Source organism: Talpa europaea (assembly GCF_964194135.1).
Source record: "Talpa europaea genome assembly, chromosome: 12".
NCBI lineage: Eukaryota > Metazoa > Chordata > Mammalia > Eulipotyphla > Talpidae > Talpa > Talpa europaea.
Window position 1 is genome coordinate 58,116,728 of NC_140079.1, and position 13,868 is coordinate 58,130,595.

At 43.7% G+C, this 13,868-nt stretch overlaps 1 protein-coding gene across 2 annotated transcripts in view; it reads right to left on the reverse strand.

Moving 5' to 3' along the window:
- PAPPA2 (pappalysin 2) overlaps positions 1-13,868 on the reverse strand; it is a gene marked incomplete at its 3' end in the record, with an annotated part of 286,538 nt that overhangs the window by 32,878 nt on the left and 239,792 nt on the right. For both annotated transcript variants that reach the window (XM_084251295.1, XM_084251294.1), the window contains exon 20: positions 6,501-6,572. In XM_084251295.1, coding sequence (XP_084107421.1) covers positions 6,501-6,572 — 72 coding nt within the window. The remainder of the gene's footprint in view (positions 1-6,500; positions 6,573-13,868) is intronic.

The following is a 13,868-nucleotide window of genomic DNA, read 5'->3' on the forward strand; positions in this document are numbered from 1 at the left end:
AAATTATTTCACTTGATTCTTACAGGAAAGCCAGAAAGACCCTACACATGGCTGATGGGGTAAAGCCAGGATTTGAACCTAATTCTTCTGACCTCATTCTGCTTCTGTCCTCCTCCATAACTCTTTCATTTAAAAAGACTCTACAAAACTCCATAAGAACCAGCAAAGGATTGAAGAAAGGATATCAGTAATCCAAAATGACAAAATTGGGGGGAAAAGAAGAATTTGCAAGAAATACATGCTCAGAGGAAAAGCAGAGTGAAAATGCAGGTCAATGGTCACACTACTTTAATCATCTTACAGAAAGGAAATTAATAATTTCTACCCAAAGGAAGGTCATAAGTGTGGTCTTTATTTCCAGCTCCATTCCCCAAAAAACAAAAAGTTCTCAGTTTAATTGGAACATAGCACTGTACATTTTAGCAGAATTAATAAATATGGCTTTATGAAAGAGGAAGGAAGGGCAGGAGGGAAAGGAGGAAGAGGTGGATAACTTTATTTTAAATGCACTTACATATTCATGGTGTTCATGAATATAGTAAGTACTCATTTCAGTTATCACCCCATAAAATGAGGAAAATCATGTCTCTCTCCCCTTCCTCCCTTTTATCCATCTCTTTTTCTCGCTTCATGCTGGGAAAAGAGTACACTTTATTGGACAAGCATTTGGCAGAATAACTATTTGTTTTCTAGTGTTATAAAATATTGCATGTTTGATGTAAACCTCGAGACAAGTTAAGGAGTGCTAACCGCTCTTTAACTAACCTCCCTAAAAGTAAAATTTTCTTCTGCACAAACACCTCTGTATCCAGCATGGGGAGGCTGGATTATGAGTTAACATGGGACCTGTGTTGCAGTAATCAATGCGATGGGACCACCCTCGAGTCACTGAAGGTAAAGATTTGAGCCTATGCCAAGATGCCTGCTTCCTTATACCCTTTGCTGATTTATGTGCTTTCTTAAAATAGTTAATTCCTTTCCCCAACCTTGGCACATACCCATTCCTACAAACACTCAGCCTCTTCACTGGGGCGGTGGGTTTGAGCTTAGGTTCGCATCACCCTGGGTGGCACCATTTTTTGATTAATAAAGTGCTTCAAACACTCTGTTCTGTGTTTGGTTCTTTTTTTTTTTTTTTATAAGTGAAGTCATTTTATTTTATTTATTTACTTTTTAAAAAAGATTTATTTATTTATTTATTTATGCAAGCACTGGATACAGTCAGAAGCACAGGAGGGTGAGAGAATTCACCAGAGCCAGAGCAGGAAGCAGAACAGACAGACTGATGAAATACGCTGCTGAGGGGAGCAGCGGGTGCGGCAGGAGAGGTCTGTGTGCCATGTGGGTCCCTCGCCGGTGGCTAGGGATTGAACCAGCACTACAGAGGCTGCGGGCAGCTTTGCAGCCCAGCGCTCAATCGCTGCGCCACTGGGGAGGTCCTGTTCTGTGTTTGGTTCTAACTGGGTATGAGGCATGTGAACTGACTTGGTGATAATACGCGTGTCTATAACTTTACCAGCACTGTGAAATTAAATGATTCAATGAGTATTTCTTGAGCTTCAGCAATTTCAAGTACTATGCACAACCGTAAAAATTAAGTGATGAAAAAGATAATATTCCCAGCTTTCAAGGAGTCAAAGTATAGTATGGCAGACATAGGATAACCAATAATTTCCCTAAGATGAAAAGAGACCAAAGACTGATGATATAACTCACCAGAGGTTAGAGATGGAGAATCAAGTCATTATATATTTCAAGTAGAACAGATGACTAGATAATGCATTGAAGGTTCAATAGGACCTAGCCTAGCACAGGGTCTCTCAACAGTGGCACCACTAACATCTAAACAGAATAATTATTTGTTGTGGAGCTGTCCTGTACATAGTAGGGAGTTAAACAGCATCTCTAACTTCTAACCACTGGATTCCACTCACCCAGTTGTGACAACCAAAAATGTCTTCAGACATTGCTAATGTCCCCTGGTTGGGGTGAGTGTGGGGATGGTGAACAAAACCATTCCTAGTTGAGAAGCATTGCTGTAGAGAAAACAAGCAAAGGTTGGAGATCCAGGAAGGGGACCTAACATACGCAGGATATAGGACATAAAATAACATAGACAATGATAATTCATCTAGGATTGATAAAAGCAAGCACATAACATTTATTTTACATTATTGTGTATGTCATTAGGTTGACTTCATTGCATGTAATATCTCATTTATCCTCACAACTTTATGATGTATTACAAACACACACACACACACACCTTTCTATAAAGTGTAATTAGGCATAAGGTCACTCAGCAAAAGGAGCCAATATTCAATCTCAGATCAAGTGGTTTCACATTATAAAACTCATTCAGTTCCCAGAATACTGTATAGCAAATGGCTTTACGTCTGGGGCAGAGTGTTTTTAGGGTAAATACAAGAGACTGAAAGACAAAGGCATTGACCACCTACAAAAGACCCTGATTTAAATATGAAAACAATGAAGAATTTCTGAATTATTTTTAGCAGAAGAGAGGTGCAACAGAAAGAATATGGTGAGAAGCAAGAGAGAAGATGAGGGAAGTGATGGGTCAGGGTGTAGGGAGAAGAAGTAGGTAATCCTACAATAGCCCAGGTGAGAAATGTTGAGGCTCTAAGAGGGGGGCATAACAGTAGTGATGAACTGAGCTGCTCTTAAAATAATCTGGTGATGAATTGACCTTGTGACTGATGGGACGTAGCTGCTATCTTTGAGCTCAGATGCTTGTGCTGCACTTTTTTAAAGCTTCCCACCTGGTGATTTGTTGAATTATGGATCTCTGGGTCTCCATGGGAATGGCCTGTTCCTCTTTCTGTTCTTCCCCTTTCCTGTATCTTCAGAGTTTGTATCTAGTTATATTGAAGCCAAACCCTGCTTTCTGCTCTAGTCACTCAGTAAGCATTCACGACACAGCTAGTGCTGACAAAAAATGCCCCACTCCACAACCATCTACTGTGGATCTTTTGACACAAAACACTCAACTGCATTATGTACATCACATGATTTCCTCATTACCATTCCTCAAAACAGCTCTTTGCCCCCACTTCCCAAGACAAAGACACAAAGGCTCACACCACCCAGCTGACCCAGGGTTTGATTCTATAATTGTTTGTAGATTCACCAACTAAGTTGCCTGCCATGCCTTGTCCATTTGCAATTTACAAAAGAGAATACTGGGTTGTCAGAAAAGTCATGACACGTTTTCAAGCAAAAATACGTCATGACATTTCTGACAACCCAAAACAATGAGTGTTTCCAGGCCAAGAAACTCAAATGTAAGGAACAAGTAGAAAAAAGAATTGAACATATGGAGAAGTTTGGACTGCAGGTATGTAGTATACACATATTCTTGCTAAGACAATGGCAACAAAAGTGAAATGAGAGGATGGTGTTACTTACACAAGATTTTTTAAAGAAAAACCTTAGAACTGGCTCTAAAAGAATGAGAGAGGACTCAAATAGTGGAGAATCGAAGGCTAAATCTTGGTGGCCAAGGGGATATGATGCAAAAGTGGAGAAGTGACATGAAATGAGAATAGGGCTAAGATAATGAGCTGGTGGGTTCATTGCCTTGAGCTTATGAAGAATGAGGTATCCAGTCTTAAAAGGCTAACTGCCTACAGGGGGCATCTTAGAATCATACTCAGTATTATAAAGCAAATAAAAGAAAACCCTTTTTAGATACTGAGTTACAAAATGTCTAATTTGAGCTCAGATGCTTGTGGTGCACTTTTTTTTTTTTTAAAAAAAAAAGATTTATTTATTTATTCAAGCACTGGGCACAGTCAGAAGCGCAGGAGGGTGAGAGAATTCACCAGAGCCAGAGCGGGGAACAGAACAGCAGGCTGACGAAATACACTGCTGAGGGGAGCAGTGGGCGTGGCAGGAGAGGTCTGCCGCGCCATGTGGGACCCTTGCTGGTCGCCAGGAATTGAACCGGCGCTGCAGAGCCTGCGGGCAGCTTTGCAGCCTAGCGCTCAACCACTATGCCACCAAGGAAAGCCCAATTGTGGTGCACTTTTTTAAAGCTTCCCACCTACCCCTCTGGTTTATCTTGCTTCTATGGCTATTTATTAACACTCCAGTGTCCCTAATACATTTAGCTAACTTTTTCAGTAAAGAATCAAATTCTAGTTGCCCCTAGAACATGCCAGGTCAGCCTCTTTTCTGCTTTATCTCTTTCTCACCCTCTTTTTCTGAATTTCTTATTACTTCTTTCTTCAAAGTTCCATTTCCTTTCCTTTTCTGCAGCTACCAGTTCATTTTACTGTTTGCTTCTGCCTTCTATCCCTCTAAATGGTTTTTCCTCCTCTCGACTCTGCTGGGTTACCAGAAGAGAAATCATGTCCTGCCCAGAGAATCCCAGAAAATATTGCAGAATAATCAAAACGTAAATTGTGTTGGCTAGAATTATTTCTGGACAGTTTTCAATTTGGGATCCAGAGGCTGAGAACCTTCTTGTCTGTTTCCACAGTGGCCAGGGACATGGTTACTTGAGCCATTTTCAGAATCACCTGGAGGCCTTATTAAAACATAGTGATGTAGTTAAAACAGATGTGATGTAGTGTGTCTGGGGTAGGACTTGAGAATGCAAATTTCCAACAGGCTCCCAACTGATGGTAATCATGCTGGTGCAGGGGCCACACTTTGAGAGTCACTGGAATGGCAGCTCCAATGGCTATCAGGTTGTCAAGGCTCAGGTGTGCACATGCATAGCAGCAGTCGGGCAGGGGAGTCCTCAGAGGGAATGGGGTTTTGTTGCTTGTCACAACAAGCAAGGCACTGATAGGACCTCGGGCAACTCTGGGTAATGGGTCCAGTGAGGAGGGGAGCACAAATGGGGAACACTTTCTATTTATTGTAACCTTCTGAGAAACACTAAAGCTAACTCCAAGGCCTGTCATCCACCCTCCCCCTTGAGATCATGAATAGAAGCAGCAGAAGGGAATTCTCAGAATCTCTTTGATCTCTTCCCAGCTCCCCAAGTCCTCTGTCTGTTTATCTCCCACTTCCCTGGCCTCCTCATCCCCCTTTTACCCCCTGTCCAGTGGATGAGTCACTCCTCTTCCTCCCCACCCACTGCCATCTGTTTTTCTAATGATGGCAGAAGATAGGCTGTTTTGTTGGCCCACACTGTAACAAAGCACACTCGATGCTAGCATTTTTCCTGGTGCACTCTCAGAATGCTATTTTATTAGTGTCATTTCCCCACCCAGTTTTCCCTTTGTCTCACACCCCACCCTCTCCCCCTCGTTGGCCTCATGTAGACCCAGTTTCCCAGAATTAGATCAAGAGAAACAGAAATACAGAAGAGCTGAGGGACTAACATGCATGTGGTTGGGTGTGTATGGGGGCTGGGGAGGTGTTAGACATCAATGGCAGTTAAATCGCTCTCTCTAGCACACAAGGAAAAGCCAGAATTACCCAAGAATTGCTGCTAAGTGGCTTAATTACTTCCAGTGTGAGAGTTGGATGACAAAACATATTGTGACTGAGACTGTTTGTATTTGAGAGAGTATTTGTATTTGTTACTGGTTATTCAGGGTGAGAGGACTTAAGAGTGTGTGTGTGTGTGTGTGTATGCACATACATCCATACATCCCCTCTCCCATGTCAGGAGTCCTTGGTCATCCTCCACCAGCAAGGCTCTATCACATTCTTGATTCTTCCTGGCAAAAACTCCTGTTCATCTAGATAAGGAATTCATGGCATCCCACACCCCACTTGCATCAAGACAGGATTCCTTGAGGTAGTAAAGGTCTAGGTTGCATGAATCAACAGGGGTCTGCAGGTCTACCTCAAAGGTCCAAAACTCAGATGCCCGGTGACCCCAGGCAGTTGACTTACTGAGGGAAACCCACTAGGTGAGATGTCAAGAAGGAGGGGAGGCTGTGCTGGGGTACAAAGCAGCTGCCCTGGAGCTGGTGCTGCCACTCAGGTGCAACTCACCTTCGCCATGTGTGCCAAATAACCTTGCTTCTGTAGAGAAATCCTTTGTACAAAGAGTCTTATATTTTATTTGGAGTATTATGTGCTTGGGTTTGTGTGATATTATTTACAGATATACAAATTGTATGGGAAAATTCCAATTTTTAAACACTGACAACTAGAACAAATGAGTTTTTAGACACTTGTGCTAGCCAAACAAACCTGTCTGGGGCATTGTTCTGCAAAACCCTGATTTTAACTAAGCTCCAGCGAGGCCCAGTTAGAGAATCCCCAAACCATAAATAATTCTGACTTGTTTTTTAGCTTCTTGCTTACTAAGTCATTTAAAATGGAATGTTGGAGATTTTGCTAAAATAAATCAAACATCCAAAAATCTGTAATTTGGGGAACTAAATTTAAGAGGCTTAAACAAAGGGCTTGGGGCTGGGGAAAGTGTAGGATTTGGGATTTTAAGGACTCAGGTACTTGTGAGTTGGGCAGACCAGAGTTGTCTGGCCTGTGTTTAGAGCAGGGGAGGGGCTTACCTCACAGGACTGGATGCAGTGGACCAGGCGGGGTTCAGGGTGCCATTGACGCCGCCCAGTGCACACGATGCTCTAAAGGGAAGATGGAAAGAGCAGAAAACAAAAACAAAGTCAAGTTGTCAGTGAGAAAAGGGGGCGTTCTAAGCTTTCCCCACCAGCTCCACCCTGCTCCTCAAATGGTAAGAGTCAACTGTGCCCTTAAGAGAATTGCCCAGTCTTTCCTGTGGTATTGCTAATCCTGTTGGGTGGTGCCAACATAGAGTACTCTTATCAGTGGGGATCTTTTATCCTCATCACCCTTTCCCCGCCCTAAGTTACCAAAATTTCCAGAGTGGCGCTGATGTGGTTAAGAAAACATCCTCAATCTTATAATGAGACTAATTTGATATCAGGCTTAACATGGGCTCCTTTTGTTTGAAAACTTTTCATCATATTACATGAAATCTGTGAGATGGCTGGGTTGATGGGGAAGTGTCTTGAACTTAAAATAGGAATGAATTTCAGGAATCCTAATCACAGGATGTAAGCAGCAGGCAGGGATTAGAGGCTAATTTGCACTCTCTGCAACTCTTGTTAGCACCATTTATGCCCTCCCTGTAGGAGGTAGAAGAGTTTCTGGACAAATTGGCTAATGTAAAACCACTGAGACTCAAAAATGACACCAACATTAAGCTGATGAGAGTGAAAACGAGCTCATGTTAAAAACACTGCTGATCTTCTTATTCCCAACGGCCATTTCCAGATGCACATTTAATAATAATGATTCATCTTTACTGAGTTTTTCCTTTTAATTTTTGTATTTTGAAATTTCAAAAGATGTACTTCAGGGGAAGAGAAAGTACAATAGGAGGTTTCAAAGAGGAAAGGAGCTTCCCTCCATGGCCTCTAACAACCCACCTGGTTGCAGACTTTCACACTCACATTTTGATTCAGCACAATAGGAACTGAGGGCAATTGAAAAACATTATAGAATGAATTATGAGTTTTACAAAAGATCGTACCTATACTAACTGGAAATGATATGTTCCAGAATGCTGACTGTGCAATAATCAGATTGGAGATATTTGCATATATTACATAAGGTATATGGATATACAGCTCTGTAGGGGCAGGAAGGCACAGAGCAGGTTTTCTATGATCCAAGTAGACAGGTAAACGAGGTAAAGGAGGCGTCCTGGAGCCCTCAGTGGCTTTTTCAGGCTTTTATTGAGTTTACCAGGTTCACGGCAGGCAGGGGTGGCAGGGGTGGGGGGTTGGGGGACAGGGGGGAGACCTGCCAGCCCCCAGCGAATCTGACTCTCTCGTGATCTCTGCTTCTCTTTTGCTCTGCTAGTGTCCTCATGACACCACCCTTATGAGCACAGTCTCTCAGCCCAGGTGTATCCACTTATGCAGGCCCACACCCTATTCCAGGTGCCCGCCATCAGGCATGCACTCAGGACCACAGTGATCCATCATCAATCCTAATGGAGGGAAGGCAGAAAAGCCTGATACTTTACTTACCCTACAACCTCATAGTCATTTATGAGAATGGGAATTTGCAATATTTTCTCCACATTACACTACTAAAAACTAAAACCCCTTTAGAGCTCCTTAAAGGGGCAATACATATTATAAATCTAAACAAATTTGTCACTCCAAACTCCATATTGTAATAATGTAAATGATGACTTGGCTTAAGTTAGCATCACACTTAAAACATAAGATCAAATATATACAGGATCGTACAAATATAGACGGTTAACAAAACAGGGGCATTCAGTTTACTGAAATAGTAGTTATTCTTTAGCTTTTAAGTTAAATATACTTAAGCAGAACTGTTGCAGAAATCTACCTTTTACTCAGGCAGAGGAAGAACAAGCGGTACTTTAGGAATGGTGAGGTCAGGAGAAGCTTTACTACTCATGCATGAGGTCCCAGACCTGGGTAGCCCTGTCAGGTCCGAGCACCTGTTTACAGACAAATAATTTTTTATATATAACTACCCTTACATTGATAACATCATCTGCTGCAAAATTCCTAAACAAGGGGCTGGGAAAAAGCAAAAAGGCGCAGACATCCGGGGATGACCTTGACGAGATAGACCATCTTGGCCAGCTGCCTGACCTTGTGACTTTGTTAGCCTTCTGAGGAAAGATTTGTTAAGTGAGCAAACTTGTTAATTACAATTGCATTGGATTATTAACTGCACCAGGCCTATGACCCTTTAGCAGGGAGCTGGAAAGATTTATTTGCTTAGCGGTTCCCCTTCCTATCACCAACTGCCTATGAGCAATGACTGCTAACTAGACCTGACTCTTGTTTACGGTTTCAAGCAGCTTCCATTGGAATTCTATTTAGCAATGGCTATGACTTTTATTATTTAAAATAGCAACGTGTCATACTTTGCTGATTTCACCAGGTAATAGTCATGGCCGAATACAATAACTTCTAATCCTTTGTAGGGTAGGTAAAGTATCAGGCTTTTCTGCCCTCCCACCATTGGGCTTAAAGGTGGATCCTTGCAGTCCTGAATGCATGCCTGATGGTGGACACCTGGAGTAAGGTGTGGGCATATGCAGATGGGATTCACCTGGGCTAAGACTGGGCTTTTAAGGGCAGCGTCACAGGGATACCAGCAGAAGTCAAAAACAGCAGAAGCAGGAGAAGCTGAAGGAAGCAGAATGAATGGAAAAGCAGGAGAGCAGAGAAGCAGAGAGAATGTGAGAGAACACAGGAAAGCCCAGAAAGAGTGAAGACTTGCTGGGGACTGGGAGGCTTGCCAGCCTCCCGGCCCCCCAGCACCTCTACCTGCCATGAACTTGGTAAATCCCAATAAAAGCCTGCAGAAGCCACCGAGGACTCTCTAGGACTCCTTCTTTACCCGGTCTGCTGGATCAGAAAACCCGCACTGTGTCCATTTCCTGCCCTTACAAATGGCATAAGTTGGCAAGATGATCCATGCAGATGGGTATGGAGCCCTCCAAAGACCTCAGAAGTAGCAGACTGAATCTGTGACAGCACTGGAGGCACCATGGTGGCACGGAAGGTGGACAAGGTCCAGGGTCTAGGGGATGAGACCTCGCCTGGAGGAGATTCCCGAGAGGACCAGCCCAAGACCGCCCAGGCAGCAGAATCGTTGGGGAAAGAAAGAGGACCGCTATTTGGAGCCCACCAGTGCTGACACAAGTAAAAAACTGATGGATGGACTTGGACTTAGACTGACTACCCCACCAGAAGGCAGAGGGACCTTGGCAAGTTTGATATGTTTTTGGGACACTGGGGGAAGATGCTATTGTTTGTACACCCCCAGAGATGGGAATCTGGGTGTGGCCAATGGGCCTCAGTGGCCAAAAGCAGCTTGTGTAACTGCCCAGCAGCTAGGCAGAGGAGAAAAGCCAACTGAGAAGGCAAAAGCTGGTGCTAAGTTTGGGAAGCCCTCAGTGGCTGTTACGCAGCTTAAATATGTTGAAGGCCAGTGAGTCTCTTAAAATAACCTGTGGGCAATGCCCTGCTCGTTGTCGAGTGAGGGTGAGGAGCTGAACAACCCGTCCTTGGGGTATGAGTGGGGAACGTGGCTTGGGGTGGAGCTCAATCCAAAGAGGGGACCCAAGAGAGGCTGTATGTGGAGCTTGCATCCATGGATCCCCAACCCGTGTGCTTGTGCAATGGGCTGGCCTGAGTGCAGGGGCCTGCATGTCATATTGGTGGCTGTGAAGTGACCACAGTCAAGTGTTGGAGTGACCGCAGACAGAAAACCCTGAGAATTGGGCGATTACCCTCAAAGAGTAGAGAATCCCCAATCCGGGAGGGAGTGCATCCTGGGGGTGGATGCAGTGTGTGGCTTGTGGCCGAGACCACAGCCAGAGAAGGCCAGGAAGCCTGATGGCTCTTGGTGTGTAATGGTAGATGCCATGAGTGGTTCCCTTCTCTCGCATGAGCAGTGCCTACGGCAGCAGATTTGGTGGATCATCTGCTGGTGCCAATAATTGTTTTTTGCCACTATGTTGGTGCCCTGCCTGGACTAATTTGTGTTCTGATGTGTTTTGTTACATTGCTATATTCAGTTGTATTCTATGTACCTTTATGGGCCATGGCTGCAGTGTTCATATTTGCAAAGAGAAACGTGTATGTAACTTGCAGAGACTGTATGGCAGAAAACCCTGAAGGGGTGGACTGTAGGGTAGGTAAAGTATCAGGCTTTTCTGCCCTCCCACCATTGGGCTTAATGGTGGATCCTTGCAGCCCTGAATGTGTGCCTGATGGCGGACACCTGGAGTAAGGTGTGGGCATGCATAGGTGGGGACACCTGGGCTGAGAGACTGGGTGTATAAGGGTGGCGCGGTGTCAAGGATGGAGGAGTGCAGTGGCGCCTACAGAGTGCGGCGGAGAGTGACAGAGCGCGATGGAGTACGGCGACTACAGAAGGTGCAGAGCATGAAGACAACAGGCCTGCTAGAAGCATTAATGAACCCACCCGGTATGGGTTGGTTGCATTACATCCTTCCCTCCTCATAGCACTGCATCCACCTAGGGATCCCAAGTCCTGCCCTAATCAGTCATTCAAGTCAGACCAAATGTATCTATACCTCACTCACTAGGAGCCAGATTCTCGGGTGGGTCATAGGGATCTGAAGAGTCACAAATCTCAAGAGCCCTCAAAGAGCTCAAAGTCCACTGGGAGAAGCAGTGAAAGAAGGTCAACCTCACACCTTTGGCTTTAACACCCTCATATGATAACTAATCAGAACTTGCCAAAACACTCAACTGGCTATAGCAGCACCTCTCACGTTTGCTAAACCTTCTACACTACTGTAGGGTAAATGCTTGTCAGGCTTTTCTGCCCTCTCACCATTAGGATTGATGATGGATCCCTGCAGGACTGCATGCAAGCCTGATGGGGGACACCTGGAGTAGGGTGTGGGCACACGTAGGTGGGCACACGTAGGGTGTCTCAGCACACCTGGGCTGACAGGCTTTTAAGGGCGGCGGCGTGGAACAGAAGGACCAGGAGGAGAAGCCAGAGAGCAGAAAGGAACTACCAGGAGCAGAACCAACAGGGGAGAACTCCTCTAAGTCATTTTTATAATTCAGTTTTGAGATTAGTTCAGATTGACAGTCCTCCATTATCTATTAAAATCACACAAGTTTCTAGCACATGTATCTAATGCCTTCCTAGATTGCAACATTCTTGAGACTATGAACTGTCTCCCACTCATATATGCTATCTCAGTGACACAGAGTGAGGTGATACTTTACAAGTATTTGTCAACCACTATGTTATCTAAGCTGGCGCTTCTTCATCATCTCACCTATGAAAGTCACATTTAAGTGGCTTTATAAATATATAGATAGGGCCTCCCTGGTGGCACAGGCGGTTGAGTGCAGCGCTGTGAAGCTGTTCACAGCCTCTGCAGTGCGGGTTCGATCCCGGCTGGCCGGCGAGAATCCCACATGGTGCAGCAGACCTCTCCTATCTTGCCCGCTGCTCCCCTCAGCAGTGTAGTTCAGTCAATCTGCCTGTTCTGTTTCCCGCTCTGTCTCTGGTGAATCCTCTCACCCTCTCATGCATCTGGCCTGTACCCCAGCTCTTGTATAAATAAAATAAATCTTTTAAAAAAATATATAGATAACTTTAATATATATCTTAAATGCACTGTTTTACATATTTACATATTTAAATGAGCCATAGTACATGAATCTGCAGTTTGCTTTTTGGTTCCTCTTACCCTTGTCCTCCTGTCTACCCTTTTCCAATGATGACAGAATCAAGGCCTAGAGAATATTTGAACTGAAAGTGAACAATCCCATGCCTCTAATGTCTTGTTACTCATGTCTTAGTGATTTGTTTTCCCACTCAGTGATGTGTACTGGAGCTGCTAGCACAACTGCATCCTTAAGAGGACACTATGGTGGGAGATGTGGACAAGGCAAGGATCAGAAGATGAGGAGAGGGAAGAGAGAGAGACAATTTTGTTGGAAATTATGGCTTGGAGGGCATTCATCTTTTTTCTACCTATTTCTCTCCTCAAAACATTTTGTTTTTGTTTAAGGAGTTATTAATTCTTTCAGGGCCAATTTGAGAAAACAAAGTCTGAAATTTTAAGATTTCCTTTGAGCAATTCTGTTGAAGAGCAGGATTGCTTGTGGTGTTGAAAATCTTTGCCAACCAAACATGGTCGCCACAGAAAAATCTCATTAATTTAGATCTTACTGATTCATAACCATGATAAGCTAAAAAAGAGAAATGGAAATCATTATGGAAAATGAATTTATGAAGCAAATTAACAGAAGAAATGTGATGCCATGCTTTTGTGCTTCAGAAGGAAACAGATTCAGAGATAATTCAGAAAACCTCATTTACCTATAAACAATTGTCATATCGCATGCAAAAAATAATCTTGCCATGATATCAGGTTGCTGAAGGACTTGACAGAGCAAGTTAAAACAACGTGAGCTATAATAAAGCACTGTTTGATACAGTGGTTCACAACAATCATAAAAATTTAACCTTACATTGGCTTTTTTTCAAAATCAAAAGGTCTACCCTGAGGAATGTGGGGAGATGGGAGCCCTTCTCTTCTGAGGCTCTTGTTCCCTAGTATTGATGGATTGAATCAAGCACTGGGGGGATGCTTACAAAAGTAAGACACCATTCCTACCCTTAAGAATCTTACCTCAACAAACAACTATGAAACAGAGACACTCTTTGGGGGAGAGAAAGGAGGGATTGGGGTCAAAATCATACTTGCAATTGTATGGGGAATATAAAAATAAAAAGAAAAAGAATAAAAAAAGAATCTTACAGTGTAGGGGGAAGTGGAGATTAGAATAACAGAAAAGGAAAAGTAAAGAATAGGGAACAGAAATGGGAAAAACACAAAATTCTCCCAGTAGAAGTCTGAGGGGTGTTCTTACCACACCCTCGGCTCAGGCACCAAGGCTCTTGGGCATCCAGATGCTGCCAGCAGGTGCAGGAGGCCATCAGAGGCCTTTCTCTCCCGGTCTGAGCAAAATAATACTGATGGGGCATTTGGCTGTCCCCAGCCTGGCCCAATTCCCGGATCCCACTATTTGGTCACCTTGACTGGAAAGAATTTATTTCACTGCCAACAAGCCCATTGGATGGAGTCCTCTCTTTCTGTCTGAATATTTCTCTGCTGATGCAGAGAAAAGTCTAGATCATTGTGTATAGTAGGTGTGGGAAGAAGACACTATCATAACAAAGGCCCAGAAAAAGCAATGGGAGAATGTCAAAGCCTTATTTATTGTCTTCCATAGTCAGCATGCCTTTGAAATATTTAAAAATAACGGTATTTTTTCATCCTTACTCTCAGCCTCACAACAAAAGTTGTTAGAAAATACTTCTTTAGCCAGAGATGTTCCACT